At 44.5% G+C, this 26,719-nt stretch overlaps 1 protein-coding gene across 4 annotated transcripts in view; it reads right to left on the reverse strand.

Annotated features, from left to right (window-relative positions):
• Window positions 1-10,781: 10,781 nt before the first annotated feature.
• ASIP (agouti signaling protein) overlaps window positions 10,782-26,719 on the reverse strand; it is a 227,992-nt gene continuing 212,054 nt past the window's right edge. For 3 of the 4 annotated variants that reach the window (XM_029219874.1, XM_029219875.1, XM_029219873.1), the window contains 3 exons: window positions 13,719-13,888; window positions 12,421-12,482; window positions 10,782-11,167 (listed from right to left, as the gene is read on the reverse strand). In XM_029219874.1, the coding sequence (XP_029075707.1) occupies window positions 10,991-11,167; window positions 12,421-12,482; window positions 13,719-13,878 (399 nt within the window). In that variant the 5' untranslated portion in view covers window positions 13,879-13,888 and the 3' untranslated portion in view covers window positions 10,782-10,990. Of the gene's footprint in view, window positions 11,168-12,420; window positions 13,306-13,718; window positions 13,889-26,719 lie in introns of those variants that run through there. The other variant, XM_029219872.1, reaches the window with a different exon arrangement.

Genomic DNA, 26,719 nt, shown 5'->3' on the forward strand with positions numbered 1-26,719 from the left:
GCTTGATCCATTGCTCCTGGGGGGACTGTTGTTTATTGAGCACCTCCTGAGTGCTAGGTGCTTTGTAGTTTCATTATTCTCGCAACAAGCTTAGTAATACTATTATCCTAATCTTATGGATGAGAATGGAGACTTAGAGAAGTTAAGCGTCTTTCCTAAAGTCCACAGTTACAACTGGCCTCATCATGATTCAAATCACAGGAAGGTGGGTGGGAAATGGGGTGCTCTATTTGCCTAAATTGTCATTTACTGAACCCCTGTTCTGGTCTTGGAAGTCAGAGAAAAACAAGAACCTGCCTGGGAAGGGTAACTAGGGACTATTCTAAGGGTCATCCATTCATGGAAGGCCTGATGGGGTTGCTGGGATGTTTGAGACCTAACCCCAGCCTGCTAGGAATCTCAAGCTAGAAGGAGAAGGCAGGCATACAAACAGATTTGCCATCTCTTGGCACTTCCCTTTCTCTGCTCAGCTTTAGAGTTCAGTGCCTGGCAGCACTGAAAGGCAGGAGGGAAAAGGTGGTGCTTGAATTGGGTTTTGCTGTTTTGTTTTTTAATATTTATTTTCTTTTTATGTTTTTGGCTGCGTCAGGTCTTACTTGCAGCATTTGGGATCTTTCATTGCAGCACGTGGGCTTCTCTCCAGTTGCATCACTCGGGCTTCTCTCCAGTTGTAGTACGCAGGTTTTCTCTATCTAGCTGTGGCGCATCCAGAGCGCATGGGCTCTGTGGTTTGCAGCATGCGGGCTCTCTAGTTGAGGCACACAAGCTCAGTAGTTGCGGCACGTGGGCTTAGTTGCCCCGTGGCATGTGGGATCTTAGTTTCCCGATCAGGGATTGAACCTGCATCCCCTGCATTGGAAGGCGGATTCTTTACCACTGGACCACAAGGGAAGTCCCTTGAAATGGATTTTGAAAGAACTAAAGATTTTTAATAGGAATTGAAGGCAAGAGCATTTTGGGCAGCAGAACAACTTAAGCAGGAGTGAGTTAGGGGGCAGGGAGCTTAATATAGGGGGAGCTATGAGGTAGAGGGCTAGAAAGGTGGCCTGGGAGACAGGAAAGCAAGCCCTTGAACACTAGGATGAGACCTTAGTTTTAATCCTTGAGCTGCACAGATCCCTGAAACAACCCTACTTGACTGAACATTCATACTTGTGGCTTGTTTTTGTATTCTCAGCCTCTGGCTATTACCTGGTATTAATTAGCGGAGAGATTCAGAGAGGCCAAATGGCCTGACCTAAGATCACAGAGTAAGTGGTGCTGCCTGGACCCCACCTCAGGTTGGTCTGAGTCCTGGGCCAGACACTTGTGTGAGACAAATGGCGAGTGTTTAAGTGAAGGTTGCTCTACTCAAGGCATGACGTTTTGACAGAAGGTAGTGGGTTGCCGATGGGGCTCTCTTTAGTATTTCTTCCTCCAGAGCTGAGTGAGAGTTGAGTACACGGGAGAACATGAGGAGATGGAGATTGAGGCCAATCCTGCCTCTCAGATCAGCTTTCCCAACCATGAGTCCACAGCATCATGCTTGGCATGCCCTTGGCTGTATCTGGCATTGAAACTCCACTTCTTCTACTATTTGAGTGCAAGTGCGTCTGAGTGATAGAAAGAAGGGCTTGTTTAGTCTAACTTTCAAAAGTATGTGGTGTCAAGCAAAACCCTTGTCGATGGCCTGCGGTCTGATGGGCGTGAAGGGCTGAAAACTAGAGGATCAATAGACCCTCCCCATGCTTTCTCGGGCTTGGATGCTCATCAACGTGTCCTGCCCAGTTAATTCTCAGCCTTTTTTTCTCCATGCATATAGTTGACGTTGCATTAGGTTACATGAATGTATGCTATGACTCTGCTGTAAATAATTTTAAAACTTTGGCACTTCAACTATTATTACCAACAAACGACACAGGAACCACCTCTCAACCAATCATGACACCAATGGTCAAAACAGACCGAGATCCACTGCTGCCCACTGCCATTTCTTTTACAGCTAATTGTGTACCAGCCATTGCTCTAAGTAAGCACTTACTTATTCCTCCTGATAACCTTGTAGAGACTTGAATTCCCATTTTACAGTTCAGAAAACAGGCTTTGAGAGAGTGAGCTGGCTTTTGTACCCAGTAGGACTCTGAGACTAGAATCCCAGCTCTTCTCAGTAGAAAAGGGGGAGGCTGCTCTTCATCTGAGCCAGAGAGGTTAAACGCCTTATCCTTCATGGCAGCCATGCTCCCTTCCCTCAAACCTGTCTGCTCCCAGACTCAAGAAATACCTTTCCAGGTGTCCCCTCTGTGAGATCCAATGTAGTCCCCCACATCCAGTCCCCTAGGGGTTCTGGTTTCTGTTATCCTGGCCTTTTCCTTTCATCTTTGGAGGTGTCCTGCCAGTTCTCAGAACCTTTCATTTTTAAAAAAAAAACACCCTCTCCTTTCACATCTGGTCTCAGCCTTACCTCTGATCTCAGATCTGCTAATCTGTCACATGTTGGGCACTGACCAGGTATCCACAATGAAAACTGATGTGTCTACGGTTCCCCCCAACTCCACTCCTGATGCCTGGGCATCATGGGGAAAGAAGGAATTGGCCAAGGGTCCTATAGTATCTGGTCTAACTGGATTTTTTTTTTTTCCAGGAAAGTGAGAAGGGAGGTTAAGACCTGGGGGATTTTGTGGAACAGTGGACTGGGCTTTGAAGGGAGGAGACCTGGGTCTGCTGTTAACTCACCATGTGACTTTGGGCAAGGACAGAAGTACCTACCTCACATGGTTGTTTTGAGGGTCGGTGATATAACGTGTATATAAAGAGTTTTGGGGTTTTTTTTTTAACATCTTTATTGGAGTATAATTGCTTTACAATGGTGTGTTAATTTCTGCTTTATAACAAAGTGAATCAGCTATACATATACATATATCCCCATATCTCTTTCCTCTTGCGCCTCCCTTCCTCCCACCCTCCCTATCCCACCCTTCTAGGTGGTCACAAAGCACGAGCTTATCTCCCTGTGCTATGCGGCTGCTTCCCAGTAGCTATTTTACATTTGGTAGTGTATATATGTCCATGCCACTCTCTCACTTTGTCCCTGCGTACCCTTCCCCCTCCCCGTGTCCTCAAGTCCATACTCTAGTAGGTCTGCATCTTTATTCCCGTCTTTTCTTCAAGAACCTTGAAGAAAAGGTTCTTTATGACCTTTTTTTTTTTTTAAAATTCCATATATATGTGTTAGCATATGGTATTTGTTTTTCTCTTTCTGACTTACTTCACTCTGTATGACAGACTCTAGGTCCATCCACCTCACTACAAATGACTCAATTTCATTTCTTTTTATGGCTGAGTAATATTCCATTGTATATATGTGCCACATCTTCCTTACCTATTCACCTGTCAATGGACACTTAGGTTGCTTCCATGTCCTGGCTATTGTAAATATATAAACAGTTTTTTTGTTTTGTTTTGTTTTTGCGGTACGTGGGCCTCTCACTGTTGTGGCCTCTCCCGTTGCGGAGCACAGGCTCCGGATGTGCAGGCTCAGCGGCCATGGCTCACGGGCCCAAGCCACTCCACGGCATGTGGGATCTTCCCGGACCGGGGCACGAACCCGTGTCCCCTGCATCGGCAGGCGGACTCTCAACCACTGCGCCACCAGGGAAGCCCTATAGAGTTTTATGTCAAGTTTTCAGGGCTGTGTCAGGCACCACTGGGTGGGAAGGAGCTGTTTGGAAGGCAGGAAATTTAGGATATTTAGAAAATTAAACAGTACTTTAGAAAAATCTTAGGATCTTAGAACTTGAAGGAACTTAGAGCATCTATAGAGCCAAATCCAGCATCTGTATATGGAGAAATGCGGGCCCAGAGAGTTTAAGTGACGTCCAAAGTCACCCTGCAGATCTAGGTGTCCTGCTTGCCTCTAGGCAAGAGCTCTTTCCTGCATACCAAGGCCCTCTGCCCACCTCCACGTGGCAGGTTATGGTGGGAGGGCCTTGCTAGGCTAGATGTGCTGGAATCCCTTTTCAAGTCTTGTTGGAGACAAGTAATGAGCTTGGAAGGCTTGAGGGCCTGCTTATGTCAGGAGAACTACAAGAGGCAGCAGGCAGGGGTCGGCTCTGCTTTGGGGAGCTGAGGTTTCAGGGAACCTCAGGAATCCAGATTCTCATCCCTGAGACCCACTCAGGACTACCCCAGAGGACAAGGCTAGGAAATCTGCTTGAAGTGATGGAGGCAGCCAGGGGTGCTTATGTGATCAGGCCTTGTCAATCAGCTTCAGTAAGTTCCTCATGGATACACTCTCCAAACTGGCTCAAGGATAGGCACATAGCTCACATAGTTGGTCCAGATTCAACCCCAGGATTTCAGGATTTTTACTAGAAATCTGGTGTGGTGCAATACAGAGAACTGTCCAACAGTGATCCCAGGAGCTTACCCTGGGCTGCCTGCACCCAGTGCGGGCTGTGGTTGGAGCCAGATTCCCTCAGGTCTGCTGGCTTCCTCTCCCTGGCTGGAGGAGTTACAACCTCGGAGGGGTCCCAAAAGACCCCAGGTGCTGGGCAGTGGGCTTTTCCCGACAACTCCATAAATAGTTGGTACCTACATTCACACTGCTAAGTACCCTGATAGTCTGATTGCCCCCACTCACAGTTCTCATACTTGCCTTATTACAAGGGAGAGAAACAGAAGTAGCTGGGAACGTACACCCACGGTATGTCCAACAGAATGCCCTGCCTCAGCATGTCTCTTTGTGGGGAACTTGCTGGCTCTTCTAACTGCTGGCTTGTACAGATCCCCACTAACCCAGTGTCTCTTAAACCTGAGTGTGTCAGGACCACCTGGAGGGCTTGTTAAAACACAGATTGCTGGGCTCACCCCCAGAGCTTCTGATTCAGTAGGCCTGAGATGGGGCCCTATAATTTGCATTTCTAACAAGTTCCCTTGCGACCCCTCCCACCCAGTGCCTGTTGCACAGCAGGTGGCAACTGTAAAAGAGACCCACCTGTCCTGAAAATGGAGAAAAGGTGCCCTCTTCAGTAGGGCTCCCAGGCTTGGCAGGAATTTGAGCCTAGAGCTGCTTCTTTGCCCCCATGAGGGGAAGCCTGCCTGAGGGCGACACCAACATAGAATTGAGAGACAGAGTGACACATTCCAGAGGACCTGAGTCTAGCCATGCTTTAGGCTAACTAGATCTACCCACTGCACTGTTTAGTGCTGTGACAACAACAAAGCTCCCTTTTTTTCCTTTAGCCCATTCGAACAGGGTTGCCATCTCTGGCAATTTCAAGTGTCCTGCTGAGGTGGAGAAAAGAAATGACACCAGGAGAGAAAATGGGAGAAAACCTTGGGGCTGAGGCTCCTGCAAGGTGTCGGCTCTAGCCAGACAGAATCTCCTTTGCCTGGTTTTCAGTGGCCTGATGGTTAAGGGCGTAGGCTTTGGAATGAGGTGGGCTGGGTGTGAATCCCAGCGCTGAGGTGTGAGGTCTAGGCACAATACCTAGCCTCTCTGAGCCCCAAGTTCCCTTATTTACAATAATTCTTACCTCAAGAAGCAAATTTGGGAGCTTGGGTATCATCCTGGCATGAAGTAGCTGCTCAATCAATAGACATTATTAGCATGATATTATGATAGTTACAAATCACACAGGCCTCAGGCTGTTAGCAGCAGCCCTGGGTCCCTGGCAAAAGGCAGGCAACAACCTCAGAGGCATCCTGGGGAGAGGGGGAGCATCTCAGGACCCTCCAGAGGCTCTGCACTCATCTCAGAGCCAGTGCAGGGGGCTCCCTGATTCTGGTTTGGGTGAAATTACTGAGGATTACTTGAGGTGCTCCAGTACAATTAGACCTTCCTGGGTAGTGGGGGCAGGGAGGTTCTGTTAGACAAAGATCAATTAATTTCAAGATCATTTAAGACTGGGAAACCAAGGCTGCTTTGGGATTTTAAAGGGGTAGCCCTTGGCTGATCACTGAATTCAGTGTCCCCTTCCCCTTATCAAATAACCCTCTTTATTTCCCAGCTCCTCAGGGGCTGCACTGTCCTCCCTTCCCCCCCCCCCCCCCCGGCCCCTTCTCTCCGTTTCTTTTGCAACCTCTGACATGTATACATTATGCAGAATTCCAGATGTTGATAGACATTGGGATAAATAATGAGAGAAAAAAAGAAAAAAAAACACAAAAAACTAAACTTTTCCCCAAAGTCATAAGGCTCTAGTTTTTGATTTGGGGAGGAATCAGCTCATTTAATGGCTTGTAAATGTGATCTTATAAAATTAGGTAATTTAGGAAGGTTTTTATCATTATCATCATTATATTAATTTTTCTTTAGTAGTCATGATTTTATTATTGCTCTGGTAGTCTGTGCAGCCACTGGGTCCAGGAAGTCCAAAGAGGAGCTCTGAAAGATGTGAGAATCTTCAAGAGTCAAAGGAATGAAGCTATTTGCTGGGCTCCGCAGATAACAAGAAGGCATGCTCGTCATCGCCATCATCATCACCATTAGGCGGTGCCACCTCCCAGAGTCTACAACTCCCATAGCCAGCTGGGAGAGCTGACAATAGCTACTGTCTCTCTGCAAGCCATCGGTATAAAACTCTTTTCTGGAGTGAACATAAACATTTGATGATTTTACTGAGAAAACAGAAGACATTCCTGCCCTACCCCCAGTCCCACAACACCCCCCCCCTTTGCCTCACAATAAATATACTTCGTGCATGGAAGAAGAAAGGGAGGAACACGTTTATTCTAGACTAATCTGAAGTTCACTACAGATGGTTTGGCTAATTCAGTTAAAATTAAATTCTTTTCTTTACCTATCCTGTCCCCTTCACACATGGGAATTGTTTTTTGGAGTTAAATTCCTTTATAAAGTTCCTATTGTATGACTGGGAGTAATTTCTTGACAGTGGGTGAAGATGCTACAGCTGTAGTTGTTCAAACAGGTGGAGGCACTTAGAGTAAGGATCCAAAGATTGCCAATTAGGTTGGCCTGTGGTCCACAAGCCAGGAAGGGATTTGAGGTCCTGAGGATCTGCTACCCCTCAGGGTAGTGGTGTTTTTTGTTGTTGTTTGTTTTTTTGCGGTACGCAGGCCTCTCACTGTTGCGGCCTCTCCCGTTGCGGAGCACAGGCTCCGGACGCGCAGGCTCAGCGGCCATGGCTCACGGGCCCAGCTGCTCCGCAGCATGTGGGCTCCTCCCTGACTGGGGCATGAACCCGTGTCCCCTGAGTCAGCAGGCAGACTCTCAACCACTGCGCCACCAAGGAAGCCCAGGGTAGTGGTTTTTGAAGTATATTGCTTCTGTAGCACCATAACTTCAACTTCTGCTTGAAAAACTTTGAAGCCATTTAAAAGTAATAAAAACATTCATGTTTAAATGTGCTAGGCACCAAATTTTAACACGTTGGAGACCACCTGGACTAGATTTTGAAATAAACCTCTTGCTGTTTCTGTTTAACAGGAGACTGTTCTGAGGTCACAGGGTGAGCTGTTAAAACCTTTTTGCAACAACTTCTCTGTGTGAATTAGACCTTTTTCGGTACTGGGCAACCAAAACAAAAGATGGAAACAAACTGGTTGCTGAGGCTGATATGGGAGGGCAACAGTTAATCTCTAATCGCTGATTTCAAATTTTTGTGTGCATCATTACAACCTTATAGTAACTTAAAACTGCTTTAATGTGTATTACATAATGGGGCTCCCCCTTAAGAATTCAACTGAGGGAAGGGTGCCTCTCCTGAAAAAAAAAATGAAAACCATTGCTTCAGATTCTGTTGCAGAATTTCTGGTGCCAAAAGTGTCCTCAGAATAAATCCAGAGACCAGCTCTCTCATAGTGGCCAGTCGTGGATTTTGCCCTCCAGTAACTGTATCTTTGGTTTTTTTAAATTGGAGAATTACCCCTCCCACATTATGAACAGACTTTGTGGGACTGTCTATCAAGATGGGCCACCCTTTCCTGGGTAACACTTCAGGTCAATCAGATTCCCTCTCTTGGGAATTTGAATTATGAATTGTCCCATGCAAGATCTGAAGTGGTTGGAGGTGACTTATCCCATAGCTTTGCCCTGAAAACGCGGTCCATTGGTTTCTTTGGCCTGGCTCCTTTCGCATCCCTCAGGGACCTATTCTTTCTGAGGCCTGTTGTATGGCTTTTCCTTCGATTCTTTGAGGTCTCCAGACCTCTCCAGTAGACTACCGCCACCCTTTATTTGTTTCTTAGGCTAGCCAGAATCGTTTCTGTTGTTTGCAACCAAAACATTCTGACTGATTTTCTCCGAATTTTGCAAATGGGGAAATGGTAGTAGCATCAAGAGGTCAGTGACTTCTTCAAGGCCACACTGTGAGAACTTTGGCACAAGTGTAAGGCCATGCTCTACAGGAAGAAATGATCCTAAATCAATATCCACAAAAGTAGAACAAATATATCTAGGACAGAATTCACCTTTGCACTTCATGTGTGTATGGGGCAGGGGGGAGAGAAATATGAATAATGGTGTGGGAAATAGGGTGTGTGTGTCCCAGATCTTCACAACTCTGAGTCACAGATGTATTTCAATTCTGGTCACTCAGGCAGGATTTTTGCAGAGACCCAGAACCATTCACTCAGGACCCTAAGGCTTGAGGAGGAATTCTGAAAAGGTGGATGAATCTTAGGCTCTCAAGCTGAAAGGGAACTTGGGCAGATAAATACCTAACCAGGGATCTGAGTCAACAGAAGTTAAGAACTGAGAGTCTGAGGGAACAGACCAAACATGCTAACAATGGTTCTTACCTTTAACAAGGGCTGGTGGTCATGGTCCACTGGACCATGAGCTCTGTAAAGAGAGGACTGGACTTGTTCACCACAGTATTCACAGCACCTGGCACAATGCCTGGCACCTAGTACGTGCTCAATACACATTTGCTGAATGAGTGAATGGGTTGGGCTTCCATGCAGTTGTTTGGACTCAGCAGCCTAGTGGTTTTGTCACTAATGGACCGGGTCTTTGGCTTTGCATCTCTGGCCTCACTCATAGGGGGCCAAATGGTGCCTGGTAGGTGAGCAATGTCTGGAAAACACAGGAGCCGCGGCTGCAGTATATTCCCAATATTCTAATTACTGATGACATTTACTCAGCAGCAACTGTGGTACAAGGAACAAAAGGTTATTGCCCTGTGGGCATGCAGCCAAAATGACAGAAAACAAAAACAAGCAACTGGTAGCTTTTCTGTGTCTGTGTGTGTATGTTGATTGTTGTGTTAAGGTATAAGAAGCAACACTATTTCAGATTTATAACAAGAACAGCAAGAGTGATTATATCCCATTTTACAGACAAGTAAATAGAAGCCCAGAGAAACACAGACTTTCCCAATGTGCAGAATCGTGTCCCCAGCCTAGCCTGGAGCACCCATCTTTTTGTGTGTGTGCTCCATCTAGGTGGCTTGAGCTCTGTCCAGTCCAGGGTCTGATGTTTGCCTCCTCCATTCCATACTGGTTATGTCACTGCAGGCACAACAAGGGTCTCCAGTTGAGAAAGGTCCTTGGAAAGGAGGGAGTTTTAAAACATTTGAAAGAGGGAAGATTGTAAGTTGACAAGTGTGTCAGGGGAGGTGGCCCCATCTGTGCTGACCCCGGAGCCCCACTGTCCTCACCTCCAAGGACCGAGATACACAGTGGTTACCAGGGCTGAGGCAACTGCTCCGCATTATTCTGTCACATAGCCTCTTTCTAGACTCTTTCTCATGTACAGACAGGCCTTGTTATTATTATTTAAAAAAAATTATCTTCTTACATCACCATCGTTTGCAGTTTCTTCTTTCTTATAGTGATTCCTTGGGGAAGAGCTCCAGCTCTGGGAGACGCTGACAGGTGAAACCTCAGCTTTTCTACTGGCAGGGATGCCCTCAGCCAAGCAGGGCAAGTAGGTGATGTCATTTAGAACCCTTTCCTCTCAAGGTGCTGGGAGTTTTCATGTGACTGTGCCCACACAGACCCTGTTCCTACCTTTACCACCTCTCTCCCCAAAACAGCACCTCCCAGGGTCCTTCCAGAGAGAAAATGCTGCATTTCAGTTTCCCACAGACTCAGAATCCCTTAGAATCTCAGGCAACAGTTTGGGACACTAGGAGACAGGCCCCTGATAATCCAGGACAAAAGTTGCTGCCTACTCACCACGCCCAGGCCCACTGCCTCCTTCCTGGCTGACAGAGCTGGGGCAGGGAGTGAGGAAAGATTCCTGAACACCTGTTTCCTACTTGGGAGAGCCCAAACTCTAGGCTTTCAGAATTAAAAATGGCTAGGGACCAATGATCAGTGTTCATTTAGCCTGGGAGTGGGAAAACTCAATCAGATTCTCTTTCTAGGGCATTTGAATTATGAATGGTCCCATGCAAGAACTGAAGCTGTTGGAGGTGACTTATCCCATAGTCTTGCCCTGAAAAGTATCCGCAGACCCCTTAGGACAGACAGCCCAGTGAGACTCTGTATGGAGTTGTAGCCTTTCTTGTTTTGGGGGCGCTGAGGGGAGCTTCTTAGAAGGGGGAAAGGGTGAAACACTGAAATGTAGTTCCTTAATGGTTCCTTTCTGCCTCCCTGGTTTTGGAGGCAGCTTCGGGTGTTCCCAGGCTTAAAGGAAGGGGGCATCATTGTCTCTGGCGGCCACACCCAGAGATGGGCTTACCAGGAGGGCAGCCTCAGGGCCAGGTAACCACGTTTCCCCAGGACCAGGAGAGAGCAAGTGCGCAGCCCGCGGAACTTCTGCGGTGAAGGGGACTCGGCGAAGGGAAAAAAGGATCTTTCGGGTTCTTTAAAGAAACAGCCACACACCTTTCATTAGCCTATATATATTTGGATTTTAGCCCAACCCAAGCCAAGTCTCCTTGAAGCCCCGCCTCCTGAAAGCTCCGCCCAACGTCAGTAGCTACGCCCACTCCCTGTTCTAGGAAGCCACACCTACTAGAGATCGCCCCCCCCAGAAGGGCCCGTCCGGGGAGCCCCGCCCCTGTAAGCCCCGCCCCACCCCGCCCACCACCCAGAGGCGCGCTCAGCAGGTGGGGTTGAGCACGCGGCAGGAACAGGCGCTGCGGAAGAAGCGGCACTGGCAGAAGGCGCACGGGTCGCAGCAGGGGGGCGCCGGCGGCTTGCAGCTGTCGCGGGTGGCCACGCAGGAGCCAGGCGGCGGGGGCTGGGGCTGTGCCACCTTCTTCATCGAAGCCTTTTTCTGCGGGGAAACGCTGGGGCTGCCCGAGCAGTCCACGTCCGCCCCACTCGTCCTCACCTCTGCCTGGGGACTCCTTGGACTATGGAGGCCCCCGACCAGACATCCCCACCTTCTGCCCACCGCCCGCTCGACTGATGCCCACAGGGCACCCCAGCGGGTCCCCGCCTGCTCCCCCAACAATGCCCCACTTCATCAAAACTTAACTGGCTCCGGCCTGGCCTCTTCTCTCCCTAGGGCATCCCACTCAGCTCCACCGTTTTTAACTACCGTCTCTGTTGTCTTCCCCTTCCAGTGTAGCCACAATCCCTGTCAGTTCTGCCTTCACAATACATCTGGAGTCTACCCACTGCTTCACTACCGCTGCTACCCTGGGCTAGGCCCCTGTCTGCGGCTCTTGCCCCCTTACAGTCCAACCTCCAGTGCACAAAAGGGACCTCTCAGAAGACCTATGATGGCATCACACCCGGGCTTAAAGCACACCCTCCTCCCCGTTACTTTGATCCTTGAGGCCCTCTGTGGTTTAGCCCGCCCACCTCTCCCACCGGTCTTTACCACACTGCCTTCTGTGCACCGAACACAAGAAATGAGTTCCTACTGCAGGAGCTTTGAGTTTGCTACTCCCTTTTCTGGGGACATTCTTTGCTGTGCTGTCCAATACAGGCAGCCACCAGTCAGCCATATGTGGCTGCTGAGTACCTGAAATGTGTCTAGTGCAATTGAGGAACTGAGTTTTCAAAAAACAAGGTTTTATTTTCATTTTACTTATTTTTAGGGTTACTTTCTATTTATGTCAAGTGATACTGGTTTTCTATATTGGTTATATAGGTTTTTAAATAACTATATAACCATGATAGAAAAGTTTTAAAATTAAAGTTTTAATTTTAAACAAATATATTAAATAGGTGAAACTCAGATATGGTAGAAGTTGTGGAAATGGTTCTGAAATGACTGAGGTTTGGGAAACATTGCATTCATCCAAGAGAATGAGTGATGGTGAAATTTCAGGCAGGGTGTGAGCTAGTATAGGAAGATGCTTTTTAGCAGGTAAGCTATTTTGCTCAGTGAACCTTAGCTTTCTGGGCCTCAGCTCCTGGGGGTCTGGTTCAGGGCTTGAGGCCAGGAAGTTTTGGTAGCTTTCAGTTTCTTGTGGGCATGTAGGCCTGGGAAATCTTTTATTAGTTCCTAGCCAGAGCTTGGGGATCCTCTCCCTTTAAGTCCAGTCCCACCCCAACAATGTGAGCTCCCAGGCCTACCTTGGAAGATCTTTTTTTTTCCGCTTCTTTTCTGCTGATCTTTTTGGATTTCTTGTTCTGTGCTTCAAAGAGAGAAGGAGCAAAGCCAGTCTCTGAGGGCCCTGAGCTGCAATGAAGTGGGAGGAGCAGAGGGGGCTCCAGGAAGCCCCAGGGTAGGGGAGAAGATGAAGGGTTGGCTGGATAGATCACATCTTGGGACTTAGGCCAGCAGGTTCTTGTTAGCCTGGCTGCAGACCTGGAGCCAGAGACTGAGAGCAGAGTCCTCTGAGGGAAAGCAAAGGTGGCCCTGGAAAATGGACTCAGTGTCTTGTACATGGATGGACTTGTTTTTCCTGTATCCCTATTTTCCATTTCTCAGAGCTTTGGAGCCAGGCATACCTGATTTGAATCCTGACTCTGCGATATAACAGCTTTGTGGCCTTGAGCAACCTACTTAATCTCCTTAAGACTCAGTTTTCTCATCTGCAAGTAGGATACTGTAATACCTACCTTGAAGAGTTGTCTTGAGGATAAATGAGGTATGTTTATAAAGCAGAAAATCTGACACATTGAAGGTGATCAATCAATGTTAATGTGCCCCAGTCCCTTCCCTGATATATCTAGAATATCCTCTTTTTGAAGCGAGAGACAAGTCAGCAAGGAACATTAGTTTTGAGCTTAGGTTCTGGAGTTAAACACCTGGGTTTGAATTCTGGCTCTGCCAATTAAGAACTGTGTGTTAGTTAACTTTTCTAAGACTTAATTTACTTAGCTGTGAAATAAAATAGGAATAAAAATAATACTTCACAGTGCCTAGCACAAAATAAGTATATATGTTATTATTATTATTGTCAGATGAAGTTGAGCCAGAAGATCTCCATGCCAGGCTCTAATGCCCCTGATACTGTCTCCCAAGCAGTCATTTTCAATTCTCAACCCTGGCATGAAAGGACTAGTTCATCCCAGACTTGGTTATATTCTGCAGCATTTCCTAAAATTTTTACCATTGATAGGAGTTCCATGACTCATTAAGTTTCAGAAATGGTAAGTTAAACCAAATTCACCAATTGTCATGACTTTAAGGTTTCTCAGAGCCTCTAACATGCTAAGCTGCGTATTCGATTGGTGGCAGGCAGGGCTTTCCTAAACCAAATGAGTTAAGGGGCACTTTATTCCTCCAGGATTGTTTTGAGGAATGAGCACGAAGGAGCTCTGACCTATGGCAGTAGATCCTGGTATCAGCTTGGGGAGTGTGTTTGACAACCTGCAGTTCTCTTGGGCCAGAGCCTGGAGGCTGGGCCCCAGGCTAGGCTACCTACCCACAATAGAGACAGAAGGGAAATCCAACAGGTTCATGGAAGAGTTGCTCCTTAGGCTCCTTTCATCTCTGGGCTTTTCCTCAGGTGCCAGGTGGCTGTAGGCAGTGAGGAAGCACAGGCATACCAGCAGGGTAGCCAGGAGGAGGCGTGTGACATCCATTCCGGGAGGCCTGAGTGGGACAGAGAAGGCAGTCAGGTGGGCCAGGGGTCCTGGCAAATGGATGTGCCCTCCTGCTTTCTTTGGGCTGGTGCTCTGACCCCATTCCACACCCCAGTGTCCCAGGGGAGCTGGAGGACCAGTAAGGCTTAGGACAGGGAAGGGGAACTGATGAAGGAAGAAGAGAGAAAAGGAGATGGGAGAGGAAGAAAGAAAGACAAGAAAGGGAGGGAGGGACTTCTCTGGGGGTGCAGTGGTTAAGAACCTGCCTGCCAATGCAGGGGACATGGGTTCGAGCCCTGGTCCAGGAACATCCCACATGCTGTGGAGCAACTAAGCCTGTGAGCCACAACTACTGAGCCCATGAGCCACAACTACTGAAGCCCGCACGCCTAGAGCCTGTGCTCCGCAACAAGAGAAGCCACCACAACGAGAAGGCCGTGCACAGCAATGAAGAGTAGCTCCCACTTGCCCCAACTAGAGAAAGCCCGCGTGCAGCAATGAAGACCCAACACAGCCATAAATAAATAAATAAATAAATTAGTTAATTATTTTTTTTTTTAAAAAGGGAGGGAGATTGAAGTAAGGAGAAAAGGAATGCATTGCAATTGGTCTCTGCCTTCCAGAGGGTGGGGCGCTGGGTTTTTTTAAGTCAGTGGCCCCAGGAGACCCTAGGCTTGGGCAGAGTTGTTGAAAGGTTCCCAGTAATGCCTCACAGTGGCAGAGGTCTTACTGAAGTGCAGAGAATAAGGCTCATGAGTTAAGACTGAACGAGACGGTGTAGGGATAAATGGCTTTTTTGGACAAGTGTGTAAGTCATTGCATATGCTATATTCCGACATCCAGAGGAAATAAATGCAGATATGGTTTGCGTCAGGAGGATAGGATGGACCTGTTCAAATAGGCTAACTATATTTATCGATTTATTTCTAGCTGGATTTTGATGAACCAGACAGATCCCAGAGCGGATTTCTTCCCACGAATGTCTAGGTTTGGCTTAGTGAGGGCTCACAGCTTCAACAGCATCTTCATCTTCTCTGAGTGTGGAATCCCTACTCCTCACCCACCCTGTGCGTGTTCTTTCTGGTCTGGGAAAAAGCTGAGACTGCTTTCCCAAGGTTCTCTGGCCCTACCATAAGGCATAGTGGGTGAGAAGAGAATAAAACAATCTGCTCGTGCTGGTCCTGCGCATTCCTGGGCTCAGCCTGGCGATTTCTAGCCTTTTCCTCCCAGCCCTCAGATTGCTTAGAGTAAAATTTTCTCCATTTCTGTTACATTCCAGGAGAAGGAGGACCCAAATAGCCAGCCCCCAACCTCATTCTAAACTTCTTAAAGGTAGAGGGGACAATCCCTTCCTTTTGAAGTTCGCCCTCTACCTCTCTCAGCCCTCACTCCATTTCTTCTGATTCCTTCAGATCCTTTCATCAATGGGCATTTATTTGCCTATCATGAACTGGCCACCAATTTTCTTTCTCAAAGCCTGGTAGTGAGTCAACAGAATGAGCACTGGGCTCGGAGTCAGGACCTCTGAGTTCTTGTCTTGGCTTAAGCATTAGTAAAGGCATGACTTTGGACAAATCCATTCTTTTTTTTCTTTTTAATGGACTCTAATTTTCTTTTTGGTAAAATGAGGGGAGTGGGCTAGGTGAGTGGTTTGCATTCATTTAGCAGGGGAGCTCTTTCTTCAAATAAACAATGACTTGAAGAATCCCAATGTATAAAACAGAAAGAGGCAATACAGAGGTTTTTCAAGCAGTTCACATCTTTTTTGTGTGGTGGGACAATACTTCTCCTCAGGCCCTAGAGCCCAAAACATTTTTTGAGGCCCTACATTTCCCAGCTCCATGTAGTTCCATCTCAGAGGTTTCTAGTCCCTATCAGCAATAGTTAACCCAAACAAACCTTTATCAGGAAAGTCTGGGGACTGAGGCATAGTAATTTGCTCCATTCTCTGCTTCTCAGAACTTTGTACTGTTCTCTGTCAAATACTTTATCACATTGTTTATGTGTTTGTCTCTCCCACTTGATAAAAAAAAGGTCATGTTTTACTCATTTCCGTGACCATGAACCTGGCACAGTGACCAGCCCCAAGCAGTAACTTGGACCCCTCTTCCTAGCAGGACTCCCTCTCTCTCTCTCTAATGATGCTGCTGGGCTCTCAGCTTGGAGAGCAATTTCTCCTTCTCTCTTGTTGCCCACACCCAGTCAATCAGTCATTAAGTTCTAGTGATTTTCACTCCCCCCAATTCTCACAACCCTCCCTCCCTTTCCATTCCTTCCATCCGTGCAGCCTAGTTCCTCCCACTTGGTCTTCCATAAGAGCCTCCTCACTGGCCTCCTCGACTCTAGAACATATAACCAGACTAAGCTTCCTTTTAAATAAAGCCCCATTTCCTTTCATTCATTCATTCATTCATACCTACATTCATTCATCTAGTTAAAAAATATTTGTTAAGTACCAACTATGAACCAGTGCTATGCTAGATTCTTGGGTAAAAATAGTGATCAAGGGGCTTCCCTGGTGGCGCAGTGGTTGAGAGTCTGCCTGCCGATGCAGGGGACACGGATTCGTGCCCCTGTCCGGGAGGATCCCACATGCCGTGGAGTGGCTGGGCCCATGAGCCATGGCCGCTGAGCCTGCGCGTCAGGAGCCTGTTGTCCGCAATGGGAGAGGCCACAACAGTGAGAGGCCCGCGTACCGCAAAAAAAAAAAAAAAAAAAAAGATACACAGTGATGCCTGTCCTTACAGAGCTTACATTCTATCAGGGATGACTGACAAGTTAAATAAGTTATTCTAATAAAGCTTGTGCTATGGGACACCTCAACCAGTGCATGGACTAGGGAAGGTCTCTTGAAGCATGTTGTATTGAAGCTGAAAACAGAGGGCTGATTTGGACTTATCCATGTTGAAGAGGAGAGTGGAGGCGGTGATGGCAGTGTTGCAGACACTGAGAACCATATACATGAAGATCCAAAGGCAAGAGAGGATGGTGAATTTGAGGAACTAGAAAAGATCAGTAAGGCTGGCAAATAAACATAACAGGAGATGGAAGCAGGGGCCAGATCATGATGGGACTTGTAAACCATGGTAAGGAGTTTGAACAATATCTTTTTTTTTTAGCGGTACGTGGGTCTCTCACTGTTGTGGCCTCTCCCGTTGCAGAGCACAGGCTCCAGACGCGCAGGCTCAGCGGCCATGGCTCACGGGCCCAGCCGCTCCGCGGCATGTGGGATCTTCCCGGACCGGGGCACGAACCCGTGTCCCCTGCATTGGCAGGCGGACTCTCAACCACTGCGCCACCAGGGAAGCCCTGAACAATATCTTAAGGTCGATGGAAAATGAATGAAAAGTTTTGAATAGGGGGAGGGACTTGTTCAGATTTGCATTGTAGAAAGATCCCTCTGACTGGGGTGAGGAGATGGAGGGGACAAGACTGAAAGGAAGGAAAACCAATTAAGAGGCTGCTGCTGGTTCCAAGCGTTCTATTCCTCTGCAGGGGTTACCCTGACTACCAAATGAAATACATAATCCATAGCCTCAAAAAGGCACCAGAGCCCTCCCAACCTGCCTTCCACATTCCTTTCCAGCTTTATCTTTTCCTATAGGAAGTATATATCCTAGCCAAGCTTGGCTACTACCTGGTCCCCATACAAAGCTCGTCCTTTACCACTTCTTAAGCCTGACAACTTATGACCTAAGCACAGTACTTAGCTTGTTATACAAGCATTTATTTACTAACCACTGAGGCTGAATCTGTAGCTGTTAATGACTGCAGTATTCGTTTGCCCTTTCCATATTTCGTGTAGCATTTGTACAGTCTTCAAGCTAAAAATGGTTTTCACGTTTGTAAAGTGTTCTATTAAAAAAAACCCAAGAGAGACCCTATGTGGTCCACAAAGCATAAAATATTTACTCTCTGGCCTTTCACAGAAAAAGTCTGCTGACCCTGTCTAGATTGTGAGAATCGCGAGGGGCTGTTAGGCAAGCAAGCACGTCACGTCTGCTCTCTCAATATCTACTAACTGATTGAAGTAATTAACTGCTTCTTTGGGTAAAGGTATTGATGATCCTTATTAAAAGACCAATGTGACTTGGGAAAGTTAACTTGTGCCATTACCAACCAATAATACTTGTCATTAATTTATCAGGTTTCAGATTCGTTTTAGGACAGGGCTGGGTCCTAATGAGACAAGAGTTAGGATTGTTAAGTTTTGATTATTAGAGGCAGAGGGAAAATATCCATTCTGAGTAGTTATCATAATGTTTTGAAACTTTCTATTACACCATGCTGCCTAGAATTCATAAAGATGCAGTGCAATAACCCCTGGAATACAAATAAGAAATATAATAATTGGAAATCGCAAGATAATATTTTGATTAGTTGCATAAAATTAAATGTGTATTTTTGTATAAGATCAATCTTGTATAAGATTTTATTTTGTATCCCCAATATCTTCCAAAAGCAATTTTTTTAAAAAAACTTTTTTCTTGTTTTTAATTAATTGATTTATTTTTTGGCTGCGTCGGGTCTTGGTTGTGGCACGCGAGATTTTCGTTGAGGCATGCGGGCTTCTCTCTAGTTGTGGGGTGCAGGTTTTCTCTCTCGTTGTGGTGCGGGGGTTCCAGAGTGCGTGGACTTCGTAGTTTGGGACACTCAGGCTCTCTTCTTGAGGTGCATGGGCTTAGTCGCCCTGTGGCATGTGGGATCTTATTTCCCTGACCAGGGATCGAACCCGTGTCCCCTGCATTGGAAGGCAGATTCTTTACCACTGGACCACCAGGGAAGTCCCAAGACCATTTTTTTTTCAAGCAGCAGAGCTCTGGTATCAGTGGGTATTAATTAGAAGGACAAATCAGAAATAAATTCAACTTGAAAAGAGAAAAAAAAAAAGAAAGGAAAGAATGGAGATATGGTGGAATGGGTTGGGGAGAAGCTCTGATTAAGGAAAAGCTCTGATTAAGGCAAGTCACAAAAGTCATGTCATTGATTGAGAGGCATTATATTCATTTATTCTATTTTTTTTGGGTTTTCCTTATCACGACTGACATAAAACTAACCAAAAAACATGCTGGGAATTCCTGCAAAGAAGTGAAAGAGTAATTGGGAAATGTGAGTTAGAAAAGGAGTGGCTGGAGTTTGGGGGGAATGAACTGAGACCCAAAGATCACATTCATCACTTCCTCTGAACACCTGATAATGCAGGAATTATCACCATCACAGCAACCAGCAGGCTTAATATAAATAATAGCCACTGCACAATGGGCAGTGAGGAGATGTCACTAGGTAACATCTCTAGACTAATTAAGGATATAGTGAATTACAGGGCTTAATTATTAGTTTTTAATTTTTAAATTAAATTAAATTTATTTTTTATACAGCACGTTCTTATTAGTTATCCATTTTATACATATTAGTGTATAAATACACCCCCACCACCACTTTCCCCCCTTGGTGTCCATACATTTGTTCTCTACATCTGTGTCTCTATTTCTGCCCTGCAAACCGGTTCATCTGTACCATTTTTCTGGGTTCCACATATATGCGTTAATATACGATATTTTTCTCTTTCTGACTTACTTCACTCTGTATGACAGTCTCTAGATCCATCCACGTCTCTACAAATGACCAGTTTCGTTCCTTTTTATGGCTGAGTAACATTCCATTGTATATATGTACCACATCTTCTTTATCCATTCGTCTGTCGATGGGCATTTAGTTTGCTTCCATGACCTGGCTGTTGTAAATAGTGCTGTAATGAACATTGGGGTGCATGTGTCTTTTTGAATTATGGTTTTCTCTGGGTATGCGCCCAGTAGTGGGATTGCTGGGTCATATGGTAATTCTATTTTTAGTTTTTTAAGGAAACTCCATACTGTTCTCCATAGTGGCTGTATCAACTTACATTCCCACCAACAGTGCAAGAGGGTTCCCTTTTCTGCACACCCTCTCCAGCATTTGTTGTTTGTAGATTTTCTGATGATGCCCATTCTAACTGGTGTGAGGTGATACCTCATTGTAGTTTTGATTTGCATTTCCCTAATAATTAGTGATGTTGAGCAGCTTTTCATGTACTTCTTGGCCACCTGTATGTCTTCTTTGGAGAAATGTCTATTTAGTTCTGCCCATTTTTTGATTGGGTTGTTTTTTTTTAAATATTGAGCTGCATGAGCTGTTTATATATTTTGGTGATTAATCCTTTGTCCATTGATTCATTTGGAAATATTTTCTCCCATTCTGAGGGTTGTCTTTTCATCTTGTTTGTAGTTTCCTTTGCTTTGCAAAAGCTTTTAAGCTTCATTAGGTCCCATTTATTTATTTTTGTTTTTATCTCCATTACTCTAGCAGGTGGATCAAAAAAGATCTTGCTGTGATTTATGTCAGAGAGTGTTCTTCCTATGTTTTCCTCTAAGAGTTTTATAGTGTCCAGTCTTACATTTAGGTCTCTAATCCATTTTGAGTTTATTTTTGTGTATGGTGCTAGGGAGTGTTCTAATTTCATTCTTTTACATGTAGCTGTCTAGTTTTCCCAGCACCACTTATTGAAGAGGCTGTCTTTTCTCCATTGTATATCCTTGCCTCCTTTGTCATAGATCAGTTGACCATAGGTGCGTGGGTATATCTCTGGGCTTTCTATCCTGTTCCACTGATCTGTATTTCTGTTTTTGTGCCAATACCATATTGTCTTGATTACTGTAGCTTTGTTGTATAGTCTGAAGTCAGGGAGTCTGATTTCTCCAGCTCTGTTTTTTTCCCTCAAGACTGCTTTGGCTATTCGGGGTCTTTTGTGTCTCCATACAAATTTTAAGATTTTTTGTTCTAGATCTGTAAATAATGCCACTGGTAATTTGATAGGGATTGCACTGAATCTGTAGATTGCTTTAGGTAGTATAGTCATTTTCACAATATTGATTCTTCCAATCCAAGAACATGGTATATCTCTCTATCTGTTTGTGTCATCTTTGATTTCTTTCATCAGTGTCTTATAGTTTTCTGAGTACAGGTCTTTTGTCTCCCTAGGTAGGCTTATTCCTAGGTCTTTTATTCTTTTTGTTGCAATGGTAAATGGGAATGTTTCCTTAATTTCTCTTTCAGATTTTTTCATCATTAGTGTATAGGAATTCAAGAGATGTCTGTGCATTAATTTTGTACCAAATTCATTGATTAGCTCTAGTAGTTTTCTGGTGGCATTTTTAGGATTCTCTATTATAGTATCATGTCATCTGCAAACAGTGACAGTTTTACTTCTTCTTTTCCAATTTGTATTCTTTATTTGTTTTTCTTCTCTGATTGCCGTGGCTAGGACTTCCAAAACTATGTTGAATAATAGTGGTGAGAGTGGACATCCTAGTCTTATTCCTGATCTTAGAGGAAATGCTTTCAGTGTTTCACCATTGAGAATGATGCTTGCTGTGGGTTTGTCGTATATGGCCTTTATTATGTTGAGGTAGCTTCCCTCTATGACCACTTTCTGGAGAGTTTTTATCATAAATGGGTGTTGAATTTTGTCAAAAGCTTTTTCTGCATCTATTGAGATGATCATATGGTTTTTATTCTTCAATTTGTTAATATGGTGTATCACATTGATTGATTTGCATATATTGAAGAATCCTTGCATCCCTGGGATAAACCCCACTTGATCATGGTGTATGATCCTTTTAAAGTGTTATTGGATTCTATTTGCTAGTATTTTGTTAAGGATTTTTGCATTTATATTCATCAGTGATATTGGTCTGTAATTTTCTTTTTTTGTAGTATCTTTGTCTGGTTTTGGTATCAGGGTGATGGTGGCCTCATAGAATGAGTTTGGGAGTGTTCCTTTGTCTGCAATTTTTTGGAAGAGTTTGAGATGGATGGGTGTTAGCTCTTCTCTAAATGTTTGATAGAATTCACCTGTGAAGCCATCTGGTCCTGGACTTTTGTTTGCTGGAAGATTTTTAATCACAGTCTCAATTTCATTACTTGTGATTGTTCTGTTCATATTTTCTATTTCTTCCTGGTTCAGTCTTGGAAGTTTATACCTTTCTAAGAGTTTGTCCATTTCTTCCAGGTTGTCCATTTTATTGGCATAGAGTTGCTTGTAGTAGTCTCTTAGGATGCTTTGTATTTCTGTGGTGTCTGTTGTAACTTCTCCTTTTTCATTTCTAATTTTATTGATTTGAGTCTTCTCCCTCTTTTTCTTGATGAGTCTGGCTAATGGTTTATCAATTTCGTTTATCTTCTCAAAGAACCATCTTTCAGTTTTATTGATCTTTGCTATTGTTTTCTTTGCTTTTATTTCATTTATTTCTGCTCTGATCTTTATGGTTTCTTTCCTTCTACTAACTTTGGGTTTTGTTTGTTCTTCTTTCTCTAGCTCCTTTAGGTGTAAGGTTAGATTGTTCATTTGAGATTTTTCTTGTTTCTTGAGGTAGGCTTGTATTGCTATAAACTTCCCTCTTGTAACTGCTTTTGCTGCATCCCATGGGTTTTGGATCGTCGTGTTTTCACTGTAATTTGTCTCTAGGTATTTTTTGATTTCCTCTTTGATTTCTTCAGTGATCTCTTGGTCATTTAGTAACGTATTGTTTAGCTTCCATGTGTTTGTGTTTTTTACATTTTTTCCCCTGTAATTGATTTCTAGTCTCATAGCGTTGTGGTCAGAAAAATGCTTGATATGATTTCAATTTTCTTAAATTTACTGAGGCTTGATTTGTGACCCAAGATATGATCTATCTTGGAGAATGTTCCCTGTGCACTTGAGAAGAAAGTGTAATCTGCTGGTTTTGGATGGAATGTCCCATAAATATCAATTAAATCTATCTGGTCTATTGTGTCATTTAAAGCTTGTGTTTCCTTATTAATTTTCTGTTTGGATGATCTGTCCATCGGTGTAAGTGAGGTGTTAAAATCCCCCACTATTACTGCGTTACTGTCGATTTCCTCTTTTATAGTTGTTAGCTGTTGCCTTATGTATTGAGGTGCTCCTATGTTGGGTGCATATATATTTATAATTGTTATATCTTCTTCTTGGATTTATCCCTTGATCATTATGTAGTGTCCTTCCTCGTCTCTTGTAACATTCTTTATTTTAAAGTCTATTTTATATGAGTATTGCTACTCCAGCTTTCTTTTGATTTCCATTTGCATGGAATATCTTTTTCCATCCCCTCACTTTCAGCCTGTATGTGTCCTTAGGTCTGAAGTGGGTCTCTTGTAGACAGCATATATATGGGTCTTGTTTTTGTATCCATTCAGTGACCCTGTGTCTTTTGGTTGGAGCATTTAATCCATTCCCATTTAAGGTAATTATCGATATGTATATTCCTATTACCATTTTCTTAATTGTTATGGGTTTGTTTTGTAGGTCCTTTTCTTCTCTTGTGTTTCCCTCTTAGAGAAGTTCCTTTAGTATTTGTTGTAGAGCTGGTTTGGTGGTGCTGAATTCTCTTAGCTTTTGCTTGTCTGTAAAGCTTTTGATTTCTCCTTTGAATCTGAATGAGATCCTTGCCGGGGTAAAGTAATCTTGGTTGTAGGTTCTTCCCTTTCATCACTTTATATATATCATGCCACTCCCTTCTGGCTTGTAGAGTTTCTGCTGAGAAATCAGCTGTTAACCTTATGGGAGCTCCTACAGGACTTAATTTTTAAAAAAAGTTTCCTTTGCTGTGCAAGTAACTCTTAAGAAATAAACTTAAAATACAATTTCTTAGAACCTAAGTAACTTAGTGGAATTATAAAGCTAGACTGAGTCTGGGAAAGGTGAAGTTTCAGTGGAATTAATCTTATTTGTGTATTGGGAGATGGTAAGAACCAATATTCCTTACACAAATCCTGGGGAGATATGTATATTCTAAATGTAATATATGTCCATAATACCTAGATATATTATGATGCTTGGGGTCAGATTTTGTTTTTAGGATTCAGAATTTTAGAAAAACAATATCTTCTATATTAAACCACATATAAGGGCTCTGGAAGCACCCATTAAAAATGTACTGATGCTTCTGTAGCAAAAAGGTATGGATAAACAAACAAAGGATAAACAAAGACTGTGAATTGATTCGCATCAATTCAGGACAGGTTTTTTGCCAAATGAGTTACCAAAGGAAAAAAAAACTTACAGCAGAGTTTTGGGATTTTGCAATTTCATGTAATGGATTATGGACCTATACAAACCCTCAACATGGGACACACACTCCACCTATTAATACAGGATCATAATGCTGACAACAATGACTACCTGTGCAATTGCTTTTCTCAAGAGTAATTTGTCTTTCCACTCTGTGGTGGTAAAGATTGTTCTTTGATCTGTGGTATCACTGATGACAATTCTTCCTCTGAAACCCATCATCCGCTTTAAGTTACTGCTTAGGACTTAAGACGAGTTTCTCTTCAGTATGTGGATGTAAAGAATCCAGAAAGGGGAATCAGGTTACATGGACACACCTGCCAGTTAAGTGGCTGTGTGACCCTTGGCCCATTTGGGCCTGTGCTTTCTCATCTGCAAAATGAGAGGATAGGACTACATGACTCAGTACAGATTACGAGGTGCAGGGTAGAAATTTAATAAAGATTTGTTTAATGAATTAAAGACCTTTCTATTTTTAAATTCTATGAATCCATAATTTCTGATTCCTGCTTCCTGGACTTTGGGGAGATTAAGCAGTTGCACAAAGAAGGATTTTGTGAAGGCCACTTGTTGTGTATCCTTAAGAGTTGAGGGATTTATAAATGCATGAGTGTGACTGAATCTGATTAAACTCTGGAAAAGAGGGCATGGAAAGTCATGGCTAAATGTAAGTGGTTTATATACCTCAGGAGTGCTGTTGATGTGTGTGTGTGCACGCACATGTGCACGCACATGAGTACTAATGTGTAAGGGCTCTGACTGAGGGAATATGAGAGACAGCAGTGTCCAGAGCATCTCTGAGTATGGTAAGGTAAGGAGACGGTGTATCAGTATGCAGCGCACACCGAGTGTACACTGTATGCATCCCCTTAGCTATGGCACTGGGATAGCCTGATATCTTAATCCTTTAGGGTAAAGGCCTTGATCCTAAAAGCAAAGGAAAGGGTTATAATGTTCCAGTGACGGGGGATGGCTAACCACCTACTGGGACAGAGGTATAGTAAGAGATGAGAACAGTAGAAGAGGTGAAGGCAGCGGTCTTCTTGAAGACAGTGAACAATATTAGCTGCTGACCAAACTAGGTGTAATGAGGTGCAGTCCTGACAGCCTGCCCTGGGCTGTGCTGGTGGCAGCTGTGACGGAAACCAGGGTGTCTGGGCAGCCAGCAAGCTGGCACTGCAGGGGAGGAGGCGGGGCTCAGTTGATTGTAATGGTGGCTTCCATCAGTCCTGCCAAGCACCAATGGCTAGGGGTCTGGTGAAACTCAACCCTGTGAAGAAGGAAGCTGCTAGAATCAAAGCAGTGTTGGGTATGCATCCAACATGGAGGAGCAACTCATATAGGCTTGTGGTGACAGAGGCAGATTTTCCTCTGACCAGTCTTTTGGAACAAAACATATACTTGGGAGGAAAGGGAAATTATAGCAGGAGAGAATCTTAACCTAAAATTGTCTGCAAAATTTTGTGCATATGTGCATTTTTCTGGGGAGAAGGTCCATAGCTTTCTCTGGATCTACAAGTGTGTCTCTGGCCCCTAAAAAACTCAGAACCACTCAGCTTCTAGGAGCTAAAATGAAAACCCCTTCTTGGTATATTATGTTCCTGCAACTTGACGGCCTCATCCTGAATCACAGGCACATGAGAGCAGAGGATATTGTCAATATTTTTCTTTGCCCTGGAACACTCTCAAAGCCTATAACTCTTCTGGCTCATCAGCCACAGTTTCTGATATGCCAAAACCTGGGAGAAGTAACACACAATTTTTGTTGTGGTTTAGTTTCTCAGCCAAACTAGCTGTACCAAATACTGAGGGTCAGGGCCAGAGAAGAAATATCTCTCATTCATAGTTACCTAGATTCCCCACACCAGATGTTCAGCAGCTGCATAAGGATACCACTGCCTTACACATCTTTCATCCACCTGGGCAGCTGGTGATTCGCATCCACTAAAAATGCCTGGCCAGGCTGAGCTTAGGAGGCTCCAATGGGGTACCGGCCCATTCCTTAATGTTCACCCAGGCTTATTAGTGCTGATAATTTCTGGGGTAGCAGGACAGTGGCAATATGTTTTATCTACTTAGTTTTGTCCTAGAACAGCCAATCAAGCAACAAAAATTTTTTGAATGCTGTGGGAAGCCTTGCCTGACTGTCCCCTCCAGGAGAGTTAATTATTCTCTCCTCCCTAGACACACTGTATTGTAATGATTTGTTCATTTGCCTGTCTCTTCTAGATTGAAGACTCATTAAGGGCAGAGCCTGTGCCTTATTCATCTCCATGCTCATCCCCTCCCTACTACCCCTAGCCCCCGTGCCTAAGCTCAGCACAAAATAAGGCCTCAGTAAATGTTTCTCTCAATTGAATTAATTTACTAAATGCTCAATATAAATGAATATGGGTATTCCTTGGCAGTTCAGTGGTTAGGACTCCACGCTTGCATTGCAGCAGGTGTGGGTTCCATCCCTGGTTGGGGAACTAGGACCCACAAGCCACCATGGTGCGGCCAAAAAAAGAAAAAAAAAAGAAAAAAGATGAATAAAGAGTCCCTGCCTCTAGATGGCTTTCAATCCTGCAGGGAAGACAAACAAATAACTAACAAAAAAAAATGAGGAGAGAAGTGCTAGCGTTGAGGTACAAGTGAAATAAATGCCTTGGGTAGGCAGACAAAAGAGGGTGGTTAAACCGCACAGGGTCTTGGATGATTTTGTGAGTTATTGTTGAACAAGAACCTCTCTAA

This window comes from Monodon monoceros, unplaced genomic scaffold (assembly GCF_005190385.1).
Source record: "Monodon monoceros isolate NGI ecotype Baffin Bay Population unplaced genomic scaffold, NGI_Narwhal_1 Super_Scaffold_13, whole genome shotgun sequence".
Lineage (NCBI taxonomy): Eukaryota > Metazoa > Chordata > Mammalia > Artiodactyla > Monodontidae > Monodon > Monodon monoceros.